Source organism: Podarcis pityusensis (assembly GCF_964106645.2).
Source record: "Podarcis pityusensis genome assembly, chromosome: 7".
Classification (NCBI taxonomy): domain Eukaryota; kingdom Metazoa; phylum Chordata; class Lepidosauria; order Squamata; family Lacertidae; genus Podarcis; species Podarcis pityusensis.
Window position 1 is genome coordinate 78,075,610 of NC_138031.1, and position 21,209 is coordinate 78,096,818.

Genomic DNA, 21,209 nt, shown 5'->3' on the forward strand with positions numbered 1-21,209 from the left:
TTGCTTTTTGCTGCTGCCTTTTAGCTTTTATTGTTTTATGATGAATCACATTTTGCTTCTATTGAATACTTATTATTGTTCACCACTGAGGGAATCTGTTGGGATGAAGAACCATTTAGAATTATTTCAAAAAGATATCCAAGCCTTTCCTCGAAGAAGAAAATAGGTTAGAAATAAACTATGCAATACTCACATTCGCTAGTTGCGCAAGACGACTGCAAACCAAGCATGCAAGCAGCTGATCTACGTAGAGTTTGACCCAATGACCCCCTAATCTAGTACTACCCTACTCTGAACAGCAGTAGCTCTCCAAGGCTTCAGGAACAGATTCTGCCCATTCCCACTTCCAGAATGCCTTTAAACAGAGATGTCTGCAATTGAGCCTGAAAAGCATGTGCCCCTCATTGAAGTACATGGTTCCTTGGTGTCTTCCCCGAGTATCAAGTCAGCAGTAGCCCTGGTCCTTTGCTGGAGTGGTGAATCACATGGGGGTACTTCACCTCAATGTAAGCAAGTGACCAAGTGCTCAGTAGGCTAGAGAAAGATGGCTGAAAAACTCAACCTGCTGTAGCCCCACCCACTCCTCTTGTGATGCAACAGCCACATGGCTAAGCTCAAAACTCCACATGGTGATGTAACGGTCACATGACTGGGCTCATAAAAAGTAGGCTATGCTTTCCCATAGCTCCTCTTCCAACCCATCCCTTTTGCCACAAAGAGCTCCAAGAGCCCAGTCAGGCAACAATCTGGCTCTACTCATGAGCAGCGTAGCCTTGGAGGACAGGAATCCCGCAAAATGGCGGCTTCTCCTCACTTCAAGAATTGGAAAAGTAAAATTACAAGGTGCCCAGTGACCTTATTTACACTCTAGATTAATGACACTGCTTTTTTGTTCTACCCTTCCTCCATAGTTTAGGGTGGTACACTTGGGGCTGCCTTCACAGTTAGTCTAACACAGCCGCATCCCAATTCTTTCCAGAGTTTTCTTACAAAATCACATGTTGGTATGGTCTGGGTGATCCTTCCCAGCTTCACAAACCAGTTAGTTCCTCAGTATGTGTTTTGTCTGCGTTGACAAAACGCTCAAGTGCTGTTCCTGAAGCTAGGAACAAGTTTTGGGTTCAAGTGCTCTTCCCCTTCACTCGCGTATCGGCTGACATCCTGGTTTGCTACCCAAGATTAAGGAATAGTTCACAGATCAGATAGTAACAGCAACCCTGGATTAATAAAAGTCAGGAATAAAGTTCCAGAACGTGAGGTGGAGGATCATGAGAGAAGCACTTGGTCCTGATGCTTGTTCCCCACTACATAAACCATGGTTCATGAAGCTGCGAGAGATCAAAATAATTGCTCCACCACCTCAAATCTCTCAAGACTTGTTCAACAGCAGTTTTGGTTTCTTACCATTTACTAGAAATTCCCAATTTGTTTGCACTAGTGTGACATTTCGTGGACACTTCTTTCTTGAGCGTTATCATTTTTGGTTGCACTTAGCACATCCCTGCAGAATGTCCCTCGATATACAAAAAAAATTCCCTGCACATTCAAGAAAGATTCCAGCATTATTCACCCACCTGAAACCTTTAGTTATAATGTGCTAGAAAGAACTATAGCATGACATTTTGCTAAATATGGCACCCTACTCTAACCTTCTCAGGATTTCCTGATTTTAAAAGCTCTTCTAGAATTCAAGTAAGGTAAAGGGACCCCTGACCATTAGGTCCAGTCGCGGACAACTCTGGGGTTGCAGCGCTCATCTCGCTTTATTGGTCGAGGGAGCCAGCGTACAGCTTCCGGGTCATGTGGCCAGCATGACTAAGCCACTTCTGGCGAACCAGAACAGTGAACGGAAACGCCGTTTACCTTCCCACCGGAGCGGTACCTATTTATCTACTTGCACTTTGACATGCTTTCGAACTGCTAGGTTGGCAGGAGCTGGGACTGAGCAACAGGAGCTCACCCCGTCGCGGGGATTCGAACAACTGACCTTCTGATCGGCAAGTCCTAGGCTCTGTGGTTTAACCCACAGCACCACCTGCGTCCCTTAGAATTCATGTAACCAAGCGCCAAGTTGTCCTGTGACTAAAAGCCCACCCTTTATCTCCAAAAAGGCTCAAAAGCTCAGAAGAGTTGCAAGGACAGGAATATCATAGTGAACTGCAGATAACGCATTGGTTGCATTTCATATTTGGGCGGGTCAATTTCTGCTTTTTTGGCCCAAGTAGAAAATTCCATTTGTAGTTTAGAAGGGAATAAATCAGCAGTTTGCAAAATGATGTGCTGTATTAATATTCAACAGTGGAATTTGATGGCAGAGTGGATCTATGACATCCTGGTAATTTTAATTTCTTAGCAGTATCAAGGGTGACATGTTCAAAAAGATTCAATTTGGATAAATTGGAAACGTCATTTTTAAATACGGTAAAATATGTTCAGAACAACCATTCCAGGCACAGGAAGAGGCCAGAGAAGAAAGGATGTGGAACACGAGATCTTTGCCTTAACAAGAAAAGAGCCACAGTCAAAACTGAAACCTAATGAGAAATCAAAGGGGAGCTGAATCAAAGAATGTTAGAATGCTGCTTTGTGGGGAATTTCTAAAAGGCAGGACGCAACCATGTAAACTGAAGAACCATGTAAACCAAGAAAACAAAACAAAACTGGATGTCAGTGATTAGAATAAAAGAGGGAAGTGACATGAGAGTGACACACACACTTCTTTACCCAAAGAGCCCTGAAATATAAATGTTTAGAACCCACCCTATTCTTGTGATTGTAATTTGTTTTAAACCATTTTTTGTGTTGTATTCTTTAAATTGTTGCAACCCACCCTTGGAAGTAAGAGTGGAGGACAGCTAATAAACTATTGTTAACTAATAATACAGTGGTACCTCTGGTTAAGAACTTAATTCGTTCCGGAGGTCCGTTCTTAAACCCGAAACTGTTCTTAACCTGAGGTACCACTTTAGCTAATGGGGCCTGCCGCTGCCACCGCACAATTTCTGTTCTCATCCTGAAGCAAAGTTCTTAACCCGAGGTCTTATTTCTGGGTTAGCGGAGTCTGTAACCTGAAGCGTCTGTAACCCGAGGTACCACTGTAATATTAACAGTAATAGAAGCATCTCATGGTGAGCAGGACAAAGTGCAGAATTGCGGACGAAAGGTTATATTGAGGAAGGAAGTCGTTGTCCCCCCCCCCCCCCAAAAAAAAAGAATCATGAGGGAAGAGACTCCATCAGGCAAGGCCTCCTTCCACCTGCCTTAGTCTACCCTCTAGTCTCTGCTTCTCAATGTGTATTGTATTGTTTTATGTACTGTGGCTTGCCGTTGTTTTATTGACCATAGTTTAGATATTATTTATTGTAACTGTTGAGTGGATTTCTGTTTAACTTTTATATGTTGATATTATTATTTCATACTATTCTAAGGATTGTTGAATGTTACTTTTTTGTTGTTGGTTGCCTATTTTAAAGTTATGTTTTATTATCACATTTTTGTATTGCATTAGATTGTATTGTATTGCATTAGATTGTTGTAAGATGTACATTTTTTGTTTCTTCAGCTTGTAAACCGCCTTGAGTATTGTAAGATAAAAAGACGGTATACAAATTAAAAATGATGATGATGATAACCAAGATGAGAAATGAAAGGTGAACAAAAAATAAGAGCTTCTGAAATAGCAAAAAATAATGCCAGTATCTGGCAACAGAACTGATGTCCTGGGGAAATAACCAAGGACAGAACGAAGACCAAAGATTTTCCTTCCTTAATCAGAAGGAATGTTGGTTCAATTCACAAGCAGTGGCTTTCAAAGTTATGTTTCAGGGAATCCCAATGTTTCTCAGAAGCTTACTCATTTGGAAGACTGGGAATGACCCAAGAAGCATATATAGCTTTGCACAGAACCACCGAACTTCGCCTGCAACAAGCAACCTCAGACAAATGTTGTGTATATCTTGAGTAGCAGTCTTCAGCTGCACCGAGTCCAGGGTTTTTGGGTTGCTTTTTCCACACAGCACTATGGTCTGGTGTTATTTCTGAACCAGCTGCAACTCAATCCAACTGGGCATGCTAGAATCCTCAGCAATATGCAGCATTTATTTGAGACAAGATGATGTTATCTGAATGTAGGAAGTTTGATTGTTAGTGGCCTAGAAAGTGTCTGGGCAAATATTTACTTTATATCCAGGAATCAAGAACCCAAACAAGAGTTGAAATGCGCTGTGTATTTCAAATGTTTGGGCATTTTATTTTGTTTTTTTTAAAAAAAGGTTTAATAAAAATATACTAATTCCATTAAAATGGCCTGTTTCTATGCAGGTGGGGAAAACCCAGAGGGAAACAAGGAGGGTGGAAAGGAAGCAAAACTGAAATGGACTGAAGGACAAAGCTCTCTGCAAACTCTCACTTCAAACCTCTGACCTTCTGCATGCAACCAAAAGCGTTGGGGAAGAAAAGGGAAAGATATGGGAGGGGGGGAGAGAAATGGGAGCAGCCCTGACCGCAGCCAACATGCGGCCCCAAATAGATTACCCCACAAGAGAATGTGGCCCCCAAGAGGGAAAAAACCCTGCTTTCAAAGTAGTTCAAATTACCCACTGAAATAGCAAAAGAACTCTTAGCGTTATACAACTTCCTCGATCTAGTTTGTTTCAAAGTCATCCCTTCCCTCTATTTTTAGGAGGCATTTAAAAAATGTAGACCACGAAGTGCTATACTGCACATCAAACCGAGTGGGCCCAGTTATATAATTGCAGGGAACGAGAAAGAACGAGGGAAGAACGAGAGCACAGGAAGTCTTCGCTTCTCCTGGTCCCGCTTACATCACAGCAGTGTATATGAGGCTCGAAAAGTCAACGCATGAAAGGCCCTCGCGCCGCCTTTTTAATATGGAGGGCAGTATCGTGCTACCAATATTGATCTCTGCCAATAAAAATAAGGAAATTGAAAGTGGCAAGAACGGCGCGCATGCCAAAGTATTAAGCCCACAAGCTCAACAACATCCGTTCAAATTGGGCCAAAAGTGTTACTGTGCCTGTTATTTCAAGCATTAAGGAAACATTTCCACCCAAGTTACAGCATGCTGAGAAATACGTCTACCCTTTCCAAGAAAGCAGGAAGCATTGCATTGCTTTGAAGTGCTTCTTTCCTTTTGAGGTACCACACTTCTGAAAAGCTAATGGCAATGAGCTGAGATCAGAGCTCTGATCTGTACAAAGCAACCACGCTGGACCGGGGCTGTGGCACTGGGAAGAAGGGGAGCTATCCCTTTTCCACTCATGCCACTATCCTGATCAATAAATTGCCCGCTTCCACAATGCCAAATATGCTATTTGCCCAGCTGGGAAAATCACACATGCTTCCCACAGGCGGCAAACCATGCTCGAAATTCGCCAGGCGCATTTTGCACCTGTCTATTGACCGTTTGAGGGACGCGGGTGGCGCTGTGGGTTAAACCACAGAGCTTAGGACTCAGAAGGTCGGCGGTTTGAATCCCCGCGACGGGGTGAGCTCCCGTTGCTCGGTCCCTGCTCCTGCCAACCTAGCAGTTCGAAAGCACGTTAAAGTGCAAGTAGATAAATAGGTACCGCTCTGGCGGGAAGGTAAACGGCATTTCTGTGTGCTGCTCTGGTTCGCCAGAAGCGGCTTAGTCATGCTGGCCACATGACCCGGAAGCTGTCTGCGGACAAACGCCGGCTCCCTCGGCCTATAGAGCGAGATGAGCGCGCAACCCCAGAGTCAGTCACAACTGGACCTAATGGCTGTTTGTGACCAAGTGAAGATGCCCGGGCGTGAGGATGGCGCCTGACATCTACACCATCTGGAGGTGCCTGCCTGGAAATTCTTGGATCTTGACTGTTTTCACACACTAGCGACACACCCTGTGGAATTCTATCCATTATATTTTATTTGCACAATCGGAAAGAATTTCAGGAACCCAAAAGTCGAACTGAAAAATACAACTTCTGAGCCACCTGGCCCCAAAACGGCAACTAGGCATTCTGTTTTAGCGACTGCAACCCATCTGGCACCCAGCTTATATAGCTGAGTTTCTAACCCTGGAGACAGACTGGGTAGGGGGCAAAGGAAGTCAGAAACCCCTTCTCCCCAAGAATCCAATTTTGAGGATTTTCCACCTTCCCCAGAAAATTTATGGAAATCTAATCAGAGAGCATCTCATATAGTTTGGACACAAAGTCTGTAGTTCCTATAGCTCAAGAGACCAACATTTTAAGGCTAAATAAAAAGGTCATTCCTATATTATAGGCGAAACGAGGCATTCCTACCTCCAATATGCAACACAGCCATCTGATTTTTTTTATTTTTTAAAGCATGATTTTAGTTGCTTTTTTGGATTCTCCCCACTTCCCACAACAAGCAAACATCATGGGAGTGATGTACCATTATTAACTGCACCAAACCAGCCACTGTACAGCATCCCAGCCCCACCACATTCCATTTCAGGCTTTATCTTAATAGGTCCTCAAGCTATTCAACAGCACCTACAGGCCTCAGCATTGAAGCTCCGAGGACCTATTTTGATTTGTTTGTCCAGTGGAAGCAACCAGCAGTCCACAGTTAGTACATTCCACACCATAAAAAGTTCACCCATCCCAATGACTCAGATACTCTTCCATAGCAGCTGCACCATTCCAAAATCAAAGGCCCCCTCCCTCTTTGCCGGTCCTGGAAGACCAGTCATGGTGCCCGCCCAAAGTCCTACTTGCATGCTTGAAACGCCATAATGGTATTCCATCCACCCATCCCTGTTCTTCCCAGTCCCCCCCCTTTTTTTGTCTCCTATTGCTGCACTTTCCACCCCATTCATTGTCTATTATTACCCATAACACCAGGACTTTCCTACAGAGACATGTATTTATTTGAATGCCTTTCCCAATTTCCCAAAGTCAATGGCTAATCGACACAAAGAAAGCCAAATCAGGTCTTTTACCAAAAAAAATTAAAACATGATTTAGGTAAAGATAAAGGGACCCCTGACCATTAGGTCCAGTCGTGACAGACTCTGGGGTTGCGGTGCTCATCTCGCTTTATTGGCCAAGGGAGCCGGCGTACAGCTTCCGGGTCATGTGGCCAGCATGACTAAGCCGCTTCTGGCGAACCAGAGCAGCGCACGGAAATGCTGTTTACCTTCCCGCCGGAGCGGTACCTATTTATCTACTTGCACTTTGACATGCTTTCGAACTGCTATGTTGGCAGGAGCAGGGACTGAGTAATGGGAGCTCACCCCATTGCAGGAATTCGAACCGCTGACCTTCTGATAGGCATGTCCTAGGCTGTGTGGTTTAACCCACAGCGCCAGCCGCGTCCCAAAACATGATTTAGGTGGGATTAAATCTAACACACAGCCCAAGTCAGTGTGTGTCTCTGCATGCCTGATCTAAGTGGATTCTAAAGAGAAGGATTTGTCAATGATTAGCTCCTGTGTTTATTGTTTAACAGCCTTTCCAATTCTCCCAGTCTTCTCACTACCAATATTCTCAGGGATGCTTTCACTGCAGAGTGGCTCAAAGTGGGTAGCAATACAGGTGAATCAGAAATTAGATAAAACCTGAAGCAGAACCACTATGGCATAACACATTCTGAACAAGGTTTGCAAATACTGTAGTCACTTCTCTGAGGCAAGAAGAATCAACTCAAGGTAGCCCAGGGCAGGGAAATCATATGTTGCCTTTGTCAGGTTTCAAATCCTGCTGAATTCAACAGTCTTATCCCCAGGACAGGGGATACAGGATTGCAGCCCCAAACAAGTATCTATAGACAGGTATGAAGGCCAGTAAATTTTGCTGATGAATTTGAAAGCCTGTCTTGAAGAGAAGCCAGAACGCTCTGACATAACCCCAGTGCAGAAAGTCTTTTCAACAGTAAAAAATTCACTTATGTCTCGCAACGGGCACACACCAGAACATCTTTGTCACACAGCACAGATCAAACGTAGAGAAAAGCAACCTCAATCGGTCTGGTTAGTGTACCTAGGCAGCAACTCACCCAATTCCCACGACGCCAGAAATGCCCAGGAAAGCAAAACACTCACCCTTGAAGCCAGGCAGAATGAATGGGTCTCCCTGTAACTCAGCGCTGCGAGACAATCTAACCACGGCAGGGATGTCCAACAGGGATTATGGGTTCCTGAGGAACATGATCCATGCAGTCTATCCTGGGAGCCCATTTCACACAACAACAACAACAACAACAACAACAACAACAGAGCTAAGGAGAAAACCAGCCACCTGTCCACACAGCCACCACCCTCAAGGATCATATCTGGCCCAGATTAAGGGACTGTGAGCCGAGAAGCTTGTGATCACCCTTGTATACAAGTTCCCTGACTATAACCAACTCGGGGAGTGGGGAGGAGGAGAATAAAGAGGAGACCCAACGACTGACAGTTTTCATCCTTCCCTTCTCCATATGCCTCCGCCCGCCCCCCCGCCACTGCCCCAGTTCTTCGTCAAACAGGGCAAACGCTAGCAAACGAACACTTATTCCATGCAATCATGGTTTACTCCTTCACTAATAGAGGCAAAATACCTACCTAACTCAGACGCCCCTTCGGTTCTCCAGAGATGAGTCTGCATTTCTTCTCCTTCTCCCCCCCCCCCAACCTATCCCCACTTCCTAGGCTCGGTCCTTTTAAAGGCATCCAGATGAAGCAAGCGAAGAAGCCCGCTGCCCTATCTTCCCCCCCTCTCCCCACCTCCTTGGAAGGATGGTGGTGAGCAGCATATCAGCAACAGAGGAGGAGGAGGAGGAGGAGGAGGAGGAGGAGGAGGAGGAACCAAACAAATTCTGGCAGGAGGGAGGAAAATCCAAAGCGAGAGCTTCTGTCTAAAGCGGTGTTCAGAGTCTGACAGGCAAGCCGTTACAGGGGGCCTTTCTGCTGGGCTTCCCCTTCAGCCTCCTCCCCCTGCCCTCCCAACAGCAGGCAGGCATTGGTTGGGACAACCCCATGCCTTTTCCCTCCCTCCTTCCAGAGATATCCCTCCCCACCTGAATTCACAGAGCCTCCTTGCTTTTGCTTGGATTTGTCATAACCGGGTACGTTTGCTCCAGAAGGAAAGGGATGTCTGTGACTTGCATATATGACCCAACAACCACCCTTTCCCTCACCCCATTTTCTAAGGGGAGAAAGCGGTTTTTCAGTTCAGCTGCAAGCCCAGAAACATACAGGCCCAGCTAACTACTCCTTTCCCACCCCTTACTGTCTTATACAAGTCCACAGTCCCTGTGGCCATAAGCAATGGATTCACTGGGAGCCTTGCAACATGGCAGTTTCACACACATGGCAGGCATCAGTGGCGTAGCGTGGGTTGTCAGCACCCGGGGCAAGGCAAGTAATTTGCGCCCCCTAACCTGTGGATTTTAGTAGGGGCAGAGAGCTGCGAGTGCAAGCACCCCCCCCAGATGTTGCGCCTGGTGCGGCCGGCCCCCCCTGTACCCCCCACGCTACGCCACTGGCAGGCATCATTAATGTACAGGTTACCTTTCTGCACTTGTAGGGTTTCTGGAACAGGTCTGTTTTGGAGGAATCGCCTGCCTTCTGCACCTTATCCATTCTGTTCCCCAGCTGCAGCCGTTACCCCATCTCAAGCACTCAATAACGAGAATAATAATAATAAAAGTTTTACCACCCTAGGGTAACAGGATACAAGGAGGTTTGGGCAACAGCTGGAGTGACCATGTAAGGAGAGGCTCCCAGCACCTGCCTTGTGTCAAAGTATTTCCCTTACAGCTTAACTATGCAAGATGCATGTCTTCCTCTGCCAACAGCCCCCCCCCCGAAATCCGACCATCTACCAAAATCAATGCACAAAGACAATCAACTGTCCACTCCTTAGGCCAGATTTGTATTAAAAATAAAAATAAAAACACTCGCTCCCCGGAAAAGAAAAAAACAAACAAAGCCAACTCTATCTTAGCCTCTCTGTAGATTATTTACACCCTGCTCTTCCAAGACTTGCATTTGAACCGCAAAGGCAGGCAGGCAGAGATGGAGAGAGAAGCTTTTCATTTTAATAGAAATAAACACACACCCAGAGCTGGAGCCAAAAGCTAGACAAAAAAACAAATGCTCGTTCCCCCTCCCCCCCCCCATGGAGGAAGGAAAAGATGGGGATGCGGCTGGGTTGCCATTCCTTGGTTACAGCAGCTGTCTAGAAACAGTGACAAAGGCTGTGGATTATGACACCCAGACACATGCTACAGTCCACAGATAGTCTTGGCCTTCTGTAGTCTATTGACTTTATCAAGGAGGGGAAATCTAGTCTTTAAAGGAGGTGAGGCGGCTCTGAAGAATGGGGCGCGATAAGGTACCCCGACTGGCTAAAAGAGAATCTATATCGGGGCTTTGGAGTTGACAGCCAGATCCATCGACCAGATATTAAAGAGAGCCTGTAAAACGCATACAGCGATACATATGGCTGGTCCGGGAACACTTGGCCTTTTCCAACGCACGGCCATAGAAATCCTGCAAAAATATGAGGCTTGCCGAGGCAAGGATTGATACCTCCCCCCCCCCTTTTTTTTTTTTTAGCTCTTGGGCACGGAAAGCAGCGACACTCCAAAGCGCACAAAACCACCGGACCGGGGAAATCAAATCGGAACGACCGAGATTTCCCCCTCGCTTCCTTCTCCAAACTCCTCGGAAAGGCCAACCCTCTCCTCCCCAACGCCAGACCGCCTTTCCCCTCCGGCCAAGCGGAGCGCTCACCCGATCGGAAGAAAGCCGCGATGTCCGCGGAATCCTTGGCGGCGTCCTCCGCCCCTTCGCCGGCCGCGTTGCCGCTGGTGGAGGAGGCGGCGGTGGAGCCGCTCATGGCTGCGAGACGCGGTCGGTGGCTCCTCCGGACCCGAGCGCGCTGCCACCGCCACGCTGACCGGGCTCCTCGCTCCCTTCTCGGCCTGGATCGCTGACAGGAGCTGGGGGGTCGAGGAGGAAGAAGAGGAGATCTAAAACCTCGGGGGGGCCCGGGTCTCCGGCTTCACCTTCCAAGCAAAAACACCCAGGAAGAAGAAATCCATCCAAGAAACGCGGCGGCGGCGCTGGCAATGACGATGGCGCAAGGAGGGAGGGGGAGAGGAGGGGGGAAATGGGGGGGGGGAGAAAAGAAAGGGGCAGCTGGATGGGTGGATGGATCGATCCGGTTGCACCGGCGGCAGCCAAAGGATCGCAATAATAGATGGAGGCGCGCGCGCGCGCGTGGAGGGATCACAGCTCTGGCAGAGCCTCTCCAGAGAGCGCGTGCATAAGCAATGGGTGCATGCAGGATAGGGGGGAGGAGAAGCAAAGACAATTGCAGGAAGGAGGGGAGGGAGGGCGCATGGGGGGAGAGGGTGGGGAGGGAGGGATGCAATCCGGGAAGAGGGGGGCAGCGGGGCGCGCTGCGGGGGGGAGCAAGGGCGCCGCAGCCTTTGGGGAGCAGCTGCGCTTTTTTAACAACAGCGCCCTGGGAGGGCGCCGAAGCCGCCCCGCTCCTCCATCTTGCTTGCCATTGCAAAGGTGGGTGGGGACAGCGAAGGAAGGAAGAGAGGCGATTCCCCGCCCAGGGAAGCCGGGGGTTGGCTGGGGGAAGAGAGAAAGCAGCCTCGGAGCGGGGCAGGAGGGAGGGAGGGGAGCGGCAGCCTGTCGGGAAGTTCCGGGCAGCTCCGTGCGCGCTCGGCGAAGCTGCACAGGAAAGAGGCAGTTGGGGCGCGGAGCGAAAGGAAAGATCGTTTTGCTATTGGCGGGGGGGGGGGTGCATTATGTGCAAGCGGGGAAATCCCCTTTAATGCCTCGGCGCCGGAGTATGCATTTAATGCGCCTTGATGGCAGCGGGGTGGGGAGCAGAGCGCGCCCTCTCTCTTGGGGAGGCCATTGGAAGGTGTGGTTCCTCCTCCCCCAAATGGGGAGCCCATAAAGCGAGGCCGCAGGTCAAGTGCCCTTTCCTTTATGGCAGAAGTGAAACTCTTAAAGCCGAGAGCAGTGAGTAGCGTTGAAAGGTGAAAGTGCTCGCAAGAAGTGGCCTCCCCCGCTTTCTAACCTTTCATTATTAGCAGGAGCCTCGTTTGAGGAAGATGCCCGAATCAGTTGTCAACGTGTGCAATTACAATTACGGGAGTAAGTAGCAGTTCGTTTATTACTGCCAACGGGCCATTAACACGAAATGCAAAAATCACAGCCTCAAGTAAAGCAGATTAAAGAGAGTGACAAGCTACGTGCTGGCAAAGTCTGAGAGGAGCGACAGCGGCCTTAACAAATTTTGCCACCTGCGGAGTGATGACAGCTTGCCGGAAATCTTCCCAAAATTTATTAACCCAATTCTCTTTTTATCAGTCTTAAAAGGTCATCTACACACTTTGCTGGCCCCAAAAACCCCCACTTTGCTAATCTGATTTATTTCACCTTAAAGGTCCGGTGGCTTTTTTAAAGGAGTGTTTACATCTGTACATTGGGATGCGGAAGTTGGGGCCACCCAAATGTTGTTGGACTCCAACTTCCATTAGGCCTGTGGATAGCTCAGCCGGTAGAGCATGAGATTCTTAATCTGAGGGTTGTCAGTTCAAGCCCCACCTTGGGCAAAAGATTCCTGTATTACACGGTTTGAACTATATGACCCTCCCGGTCCCTCCCTCCCAACTCTACAATTTTAGCATGACCAATGGGTCAGTGATGATGGCTGCAGTCTATCGGGAGGACAACAGAAGTCCCTTCCCTGCTCTTCTTCAAACCAAGATTGGGGCAGCGAAGGTTGCAATTTAAGTTGGCAAGAAAGCTCATCAAGCGTATTTCCTGCATTAGAACCAGTTGCATGACTTGTAGAATTACCACTTTAAATCCATCATTGGACAATTCATTATATCAGGCATAGGCAAACTTGGCCTTCCAGATGTTTTTGGGACTACAAATCCCATCATCCCTAGCTTACAGGACCAGTGGTCAGGGATGATGGGAATTGTAGTCTCAAAAAACATCAGGAGGGCCAAGTTTGCCTATGCTTGCGTTAGATGTTGGCTATTGCAAAGTGGTCAGCAAGCAGAGGCACATCGAAGCATTCAGTGACCATCATGGACAAAGCCTGTGCAGAAAAGGGGCCATCTACCACAACACATGCAGTTAATCCAGTTTCCCGTAAGTGTTGCAGAGGATGTTGTCCATATGGGAAGTTGGACTTAACTGCCTGGGGGGTGTTGCATCCAGTCATCGTCCCTTTTCTGCACAGGCTCTGTAGGTATCCCACCTGCCTCCTATGTACTCAAGATGGGGAGGAGTCTCCTACAATTCCAGCAACAGGTGAGTGCCTCGCTTGTGGTCCTAAGCAGGGTAGCTTAAGACCTGTTTGCTTCTTTCTAATCTTTCCATCCTTACTCTTGCATTTTATGTTGGGTTCCCTTTCACCCAAGCCTGCCTCGTCTGCTCCTGGCTCAGTGACTCTCTTATTCCCTTCCTTCTCGGTTTCTCCCCATTCTGCTTGGGTGGGTGGCTGTCCTTTAAAATAAATAAATGTAAAGGACCCCGGACCGTTACATCCAGTAAAAAATGACTATGGGGTTGTGGCGCTCATCTCGCTTTCAGGCCAAGGGAGCCGCCGTTTGTCCACAGACAGCCCATGTGCCCAGCATCACTAAACGGCTTCTGGCGCGAGAGAACATCATGATGGCAAGAATACTATTGGCCCAAAAATGGAACCAAGAAGAATTACCAACGATGGAAGAATGGAGGATGAAATTAATGGACTATGCAGAACTTGATAAACTAATGGGAAGGATCTGAAACCGGCGGGACCAGAAGTTTACCGAGGACTGGAGTAAATTTACCGATTATTTGAAAAGTATTTGCAATGACCAAACGACGTTTGTAAGTTTGCAAGAAGCTTTGTGAGGGATAATATTAGAAATATTGCAAAAATGAAGAAGGAGATGGGATATGTTAAGAAAGTAAAGGCAATATTAAGTTAGGAAATGCGTAAGAAGTGAATAAGACGGAGGATTATCAGAGGTGCTGATGGAAGTCCAATAAGAATGTATTTGTGATAAATTGTGTGGTATGTTTTATAATTTTGTATTTTAAAACCAATAAAAATATGTTTTTAAAAAAAAAGAGAGAGAGAGAGAACATCTTGATGGAAGCCAGAGCACATGAAAACGCCATTTAACTTCCTGCCGCAATGGTACCTATTTATCTACTTGCACTGGCTTGCTTTTGAACTGCTAGGTTGGCAGGAGCTGAGACAGAGCAACAGGAGCTCACTCTGTCACAGGGATTTGAACTGCCAACCTTCCGATCGGCAATCCCAAGAGGCTCAGTGGTTTAGACCACAGTGCCACCCGCATGCCTTAGACCTGTCCTCTACTGCTTCCTTTAACTCTGCTTCCTTTCTGCAGCACCGACCACTGTTTGCATTCAGCTGTGCTTTTTGGCAACCCTGCCCCTTCTTCAGTACTGAGCAGTAGCTGGGTTCCTTCCTAGTTCCTGGGTTGGCGTAGCAGCCAGTCAAACAACCGGCTCCCCTGCTGTTGGGCAGCAGCCAAACTCGCATCCAGCTCAAGGGAACTTCAGCAGAGACAACATTGGGGCAGCCTGCTCATCTGGTGGCAAGGTACCACTTCACACAAGAGGGACATCAGGCCGTGTTGGTTCTCTGCCAGGAAAGTGTCATCCCAAGATCCTTGACAAGTGGAGTGGGCTGGTTGTGAGCCTTTCTGATGGGCAATAGTAAAGTATAGAGCTGCAATGACAAATACCACCAAGTAATGTGGGGGTTTGCATCTTTCCTCCATTGAAGGAGGGGTGTGGTCAGCAACTAAATGGAGAATAATGCAGGGAACGAAAGGCCCAATTTATGGCTAGGGCCTCTCATTTTATGGTGGGAAGTTTTTGTTCACAGGGAAGTAATTGGTGACTTAAATATAGAAGGGGGTGTTCTGGTCCCTCGCAGTCTTCTGTGAGGATGGCACCTGAAGGCTTCTACCAGAGGCCTCCGTCTGAAGGATAAAGGGTTGAGAAAAGCCTGGCATTTTAAAAATGGGATCTTAAGAATGACAAGACTTCTGGAAAATGAACGAAGTCCCAACTAAAGAAGAATGGCAACTGAAACTGATGGAATATGCGCAGTTTATGGATCAAACATATAGAATTAGAGAACAAGAAGAACATACGTTTAAAGAAGAATGGCAAATGTTTATTGAATATGTGGAAGAAAACTGTGTATTTGAAAATGTGGGCAGCATTAAGATAACTTCAACAGTGTAAATAAGTTTTGATGGATGTTATAATGGACTACCAAATGGTCTATACAAAATATGCAGGGATTTATGTTGTGCAAACTGAACCATGGAAAGAGAGGAAGGGAAGTCACTGATATTTTAAGGGTGTTTAAGTGAATATTCTAGAATGTAAAACAGAAATTTAAGAAAAAGTATAATTTTAAAAAAGAAAGGAATGACAAGACTTTAGCCTATAAAAGGCAATGCCGGCTTGTTCTGTCCAGGTCACTTGTGGTGGTATTTCTCATGAGATCTGACATGAAATGCAAAGACAGCAAAACGGAATTATGATAACCGCTGAGAGATTGGATATGAAACCAAGTGTTTAGCTCTGTGTTTCAGTGATAGCAAGGAGAACAGTGCTATAGGGACTTGGAAGGAGGAGGTAAGGTGGAATACCTGAATCCTTTCCAATATTTTTTTGAAACTATCACCACAAGGGCAGGTCTGAGCCGGGTACAGAGGAGGGTTCTATTTATCTGCCTAAATAAGTGTATACATATAAATAAGTTTATCCATATATAAGTTTATTTGGCCCAGATATATCTTAATTATTGGCTCTGAATTTATTCTCCTGCCGCCTCCAAGTCACTGGGAGTTGGAAGGCTCTTAAGTGTCTACATGTAAATGAGTTAACAGGGAGAAATGCCTTGCTTCCTTTCCCTTTTGTTTGTGTCGGTGGATTTGATGCAAGCTAAATGTACAGTGGTACCTCGGGTTACATACGCTTCAGGTTACACACACTTCAGGTTACAGACTCCGCTAACCCAGAAATGGTACCTCGGGTTAAGAACTTTGCTTCAGGATGAGAACAGAAATCGTGCTCCGGCGGCGTGGCAGCGGCAGGAGGCCCCATTAGCTAAAGTGGTGCTTCAGGTTAAGAACGGACCTCCGGAACGAATTAAGTACTTAACCCGAGGTACCACTGTATAGCTAAAGAGAAAATTAAAACAAGGGATTTGCAGAAGCTAAGTACATTAATCAATGGGTCATATTTGGCAGTCACAGGGCGTGGCTTGGGTCTACTCTTGAATATATGTCTTAATGTTTTTTAATCCGTACCTAAATACAGAGAAGTGGGACATGGGTGGCGCTGTGGGTTAAACCACAGAGCCTAGGACTTGCCGATCAGGAAGTAGGCGGTTCGAATCCCCGCGATGGGGTGAGCTCCCGTTGCTCGGTCCCTGCTCCTGCCAACCTAGCAGTTCGAAAGCATGTCAAAGTGCAAGTAGATAAATAGGTACCGCTCTGGCAGGAAGGTAAACGGCGTTTCTGTGCGCTGCTCTGGTTCGCCAGAAGCGGCTTAGTCATGCTGGCCACATGACCCGGAAGCTGTACGCCGGCTCCCTCAGCCAATAAAGCGAGATGAGCGCCGCAACCCCAGAGTCGGTCACGACTGGACCTAATGGTCAGGGGTCCCTTTACCTTTTTTAATACAGAGAAGCCATTATATTGGCCCATTTTAATAGTTTAACTTCAAACCTTCTAGGTTGTAGATTTGCTGCTGGAGTTCCTTCAGATGTTGCTCTCATAGCTTTTTTTTTCTTTAAAAATGTTTAAGGGTACTCTCATTTTGACTCAAGAAAAGCACCATTTTATAGCTCAAATCGGAAAAAATAAATACAGTAAATGGACAAAAGTACAAAGATTCACAAAAATGTTTAGGGGTATGCGTACCCCCTGCGTACACCCAGAAAAAAGCACTGGTTGCCCCTATAATTTGACTGTGGTGGAAATGGTCACCTATATGTTCTTTTGCTAGAATTATTATCACAGGGTTTGGGAATGTATCATCGGTCCTCGCATGTGTCTGTTTACAAGCTGATCTTTAGAGATTCTCTTGAGTATTTTTTCTTGAGGGTACAACAGGTCTTTATTATTTGGTTCAAAGTAAGCCCCTCTCATAGGGACGTGGGTGGCGCTGTGGGTTAAACCACAGAGCCTAGGACTTGCCGATCAGAAGGTTGGCGGTTTGAATCCCCACGACGGGGTGAGCTCCCGTTGCTCGGTCCCAGCTCCTGCCAACCTAGCAGTTCGAAAGCACGTCAAAGTGCAAGTAGATAAATAGGTACCGCTCCAGCGGGAAGGTAAACGGCATTTCCGTGTGCTGCTCTAGTTCGCCAGAAGCAGCTTTGTCATGCTGGCCACATGACCCAGAAGCTGTACGCCGGCTCCCTCAGCCAATAAAGCAAGATGAGCGCCGCAACCCCAGAGTCGGTCACGACTGGACCTAATGGTCAGGAGTCCCTTTACCTTTACTTTAAGCACCTCCCATTGGTGTTGCAGCAGGCTGTACAGGGAGCAGCTCCCGATTTTATACCCTGTATAAGGTACCTGTATTGGGGAATGACGCATTAAATCAATTATATAAAGATCTGATAAACTGTGTTACCTCCATGGGAGTTACCAGAGAAAGGGTTTTGCAACTGTTGACAGCCTGAAGGCAAGAGATGCTGTAGCTGGCCCATGCTCAGGGCTGGATTTAGGTTTGAAGAGGCCCTAAGCTACTGAAGGTAATGGGGCCCTTTATATGTCCAGCTGTCCTTTGTCAACAACAAATTGTCGCTGGTTTTTGTGTTGAATATATGCTAGATGGAATTTATGGACCTAATTGGTATCTAAAGCCATTTGCACATGTTGCCATGCCACCAGTCCATGCAGAATGTAAGCACCCTATATATAGAAATGAGCAAACTAGTGATATTTTAGGGAGCAGGCTAGCAGGCAGGGCCCATTACTTACATCATAGGAGCCTACACAACACAAAACACTGTTGCTGTATGTAGGTTTTATTTTTATTTTTTTATCTTCTATTTTGGAAATGTACATCCAGTTCCCCCCCCCTTTAAATCTTTTGGGGCCCCCCAAGTGAGTGGGGCCCTAAGCTATAGCTTGTTTAGCTTATACTGTTTATCTCTCTCACACACAAATTCAGCTTTCCAGAACACAGGTCTCTTCAGTCTTCATTGTTCAAGCTGTAAAATTGTACTTAAAAAAGAACAAAAGCAAATCTTAATTTATTATGTTGCATATAGAAAGCCAGACCATATGGCAGCCTTACTACATTTTTATTTGTAGATGATCTCATGCAACATTAAGAGGAACATTGTCTGGGTGTAGCTATGGAGAGAGATGCACAACAGATTTCCTGTGGTTACCTGCTGTGACTTTTCAGTGGGGAAACAGAACTGAATCCACTGCTGGTACTCGCTCGAATTCTGCTTCTGATTTAAGAACTTTTCAGATTGATGGACCAGCTTGCCACAGAACATTGAGAACACCACCTTGTGGTTTTGGAGCTTTCCTGCTCATATGTACAATGTTGTTTCTCATGCCATACTTTAAAGATGTGGTCCACATAATGCAAATTTATATTTGTTCCGCTGCTAATTCCCCCTTCCTTTATTTTATACTCGCTGCAATTCTGTGTCCTGCACCAATTTCAAAGGATAAATCACTTTTACCCCCCTTTTAAATATATACTGCAGGGGTAAGGAACCTCTAACTGGTGAGCCTAATTAGTCCCAACAAGAGTACCAATTTGGCCCACAAATTTGGCCTGTCTGGTTCCTTTGTAAGCAGCACTTTGCAATAGCACCAATCAGCCTCACTGGAATTGACTGCACTCAGGAATTCCCCAAGTGGAAGTTCCCTGCCACAGCCAAGGGAGCTCGCTGTCAGCACTAGTCAGTGATCATACAAAGCGTGTTCTTCATGAAGAGCACGTGTTGCGGTGGGGTCTAACAGGATACCCCCTCTTGGTTACTGGGCGGGACCGTTTCGATGGCCATGATTGTTATTGGGCCAATTTGGGTTGTTGGGGAGATTTTGATGTTACCATTTAGAGGGTTGGCCCGAAGGTTATATATTCTTGGCACACAGCTTTCTTCAATCTCTTTTGCTGAATGCATCAGATCGCTTGCCCACCCTCCCTAATTTAGGGCTGTTGCGTTTGACATTGCTATGCCTGTCATGGGGTTGCCTGCTTTTGGGGCAGGGGCCTGGTAGGAATTTTGTCCATTTGGCAGATTGGCTGGTGCCATTTGGTTTTTGCCTACTGCGTAGCAAATCGTCACAACTTGTAAGGTTGCGGTTAGGCATTGGTTAAAATTTGGTTGGTAAGGGTTGGCTGGGGCAGAGGCCTGCTGCAAGGGAATTCCATTAAAGGAATCCAGGGGTTTGCCATGTTTTTGTCCGGATCCCCGGCAAGGGGCTAGGTGTTATGTACTGAAGTTCTCACCCTGGGCCAGCAGGGGGATACTGTAGATAGTTATGCAAATAAGGGATCGAAAGTGACGTTCAGTGATTGGATAGTTTTAGAAAATTGTTACAGTTACCTTGTACTGGAGGAATCCTTCAGTTCAGTTCTGTTCTGGCCTGTGAATAAACAAGAGCTGTTTGAAGAATCGCTGTGTCGTCTGATATGTTCACCCACAACTTAACACTAGGGCCGTGCAAGTCCCTGGGAGCATGCAGGGAGGGGTGACGGTCTGCTGCCCAGCCCCATTCTCTCCCCAATATTATTTTCCCTTACTGGCTTTCACTGGAATCAAAGTCAGTTCTGTCCCGGGGCGGGGACAGATAGTTGTAACCAATGCCTAAGCAACCACTCACATGTATTTTAATAAAGTTTTATTCAAAATTATGCCAAAAACCTTAAACAAAAATTTCTGTGTGAATTGTGATTTATTTAGGGGGTGGCTTGGGGACCTCAACATGCAGGGATGAGCTGCATTAAGTAACTCCCCACTTAATTACAGCACATCCCTTTGCAATGGTGGTTTGGATTCATACCACCCACGCATGCAAACAAACAAAATGGGGCTCCTCGATAGCAAGCTCCACTTGTATCGGCTGCATCAAGGAGCTGCCCATTTGGAATTCTCCATTGCAGCCACGGGAGCTCACTGCCAGCACCAATCAGCTGATCTGTGCTGTCAACAAGTTCTGCTTTTTCCATTTGCAGATGCATTTTGAATCCAAACCACATGTGCTGGTCCTGTGGGTTACCTGAGGCAAGGTCCAAGTCCGGTCCATGGTCAAAGGTGCAACGTGGTGGCAGTCCGTAGTAGCTGAAGCTGGGTGCAGGGCAGGGAGTCGGGTGAAGTCAGGAACAGGCATGCAAGCAGGGAGCCAGGGCGGGTCAGGAGCTCAGGCAAGAAAGCAGGACAGGGTTCAGGCAGGAACTAGCAACCAACAATGTTGCTCCTGCAACTTGGGACTGGGGCTGGCCAACTTTTATCTGCCCCAAGGCATAGGGCGGCCCGATCCTCTGGTGACTCACCTTTCCTGACCTGGAGGCGAGCACTCGTCCTGCAGGAACTTAGTTCCCTCCGCCTCTCTGCCCTGAGCCTCTGCAGCTCAGGAGAGGCTGGAGGGTTACCGGACCCAGAGGCAATCTCAGCTTCCTCTGACGGGGCTGAGAGTGGAGTACCTGCAGGCAATGGGTCCTCCATCACCTCCGGAGCCAGAGCAGACTCAGCTGATGCCTGCACCTGAGGATCCAGCACAGGTGAGGACCCTTCAGGCTCATGCCCCAGCCCCGGCTCAGCTGGTTCTGGAGGCGGGGAATCCTGTGCAGGCTGGGATCCCTCAGGTTCAGCATCCGAGTCCGAATCCCAGGCCATCACACCACGCCTGCAGATGGACTTCAGAGGAGCTGATTGTAATGACTGCCTTCACCTGTCAAAGTTGGCCCATGGGGGTGTTACAAATCCAGTCTTCGGCCAGATCCAATTCTCCACCCTTCATTTACCAGAACAATAACGGTTCAAAAATAAACCTTGCCAAAATCATATACAATGAATTGAAAGGGATGTTCAAAATAGCTTTTGTTTTTTCTTAAAAAAAAAAACACAAACAAAAAAACAGAAGCTTTTCTTTTGGGAATTATAGGGGCAGAACTACCTAAATTGTATAGAAATTTATTTATGTGTGCTACTAAAGCA

General features: G+C 46.9%; 1 protein-coding gene across 5 annotated transcripts in view; it reads right to left on the minus strand.

The window, feature by feature from the left end:
* TRIO (trio Rho guanine nucleotide exchange factor) overlaps positions 1–11,334 on the minus strand; it is a 263,757-nt gene extending 252,423 nt beyond the window's left edge. Inside the window, exon 1 of one of the 5 annotated variants that reach the window (XM_081014562.1) lies at positions 10,730–11,321. In XM_081014562.1, coding sequence (XP_080870688.1) covers positions 10,730–10,835 — 106 coding nt within the window. In that variant the 5' untranslated portion in view covers positions 10,836–11,321. Of the gene's footprint in view, positions 1–193; positions 214–8,554; positions 8,613–10,729 lie in introns of those variants that run through there. The other 4 variants (XM_081014564.1, XM_081014565.1, XM_081014568.1 and 1 more) reach the window with 4 other exon arrangements.
* Positions 11,335–21,209: the final 9,875 nt, after the last annotated feature.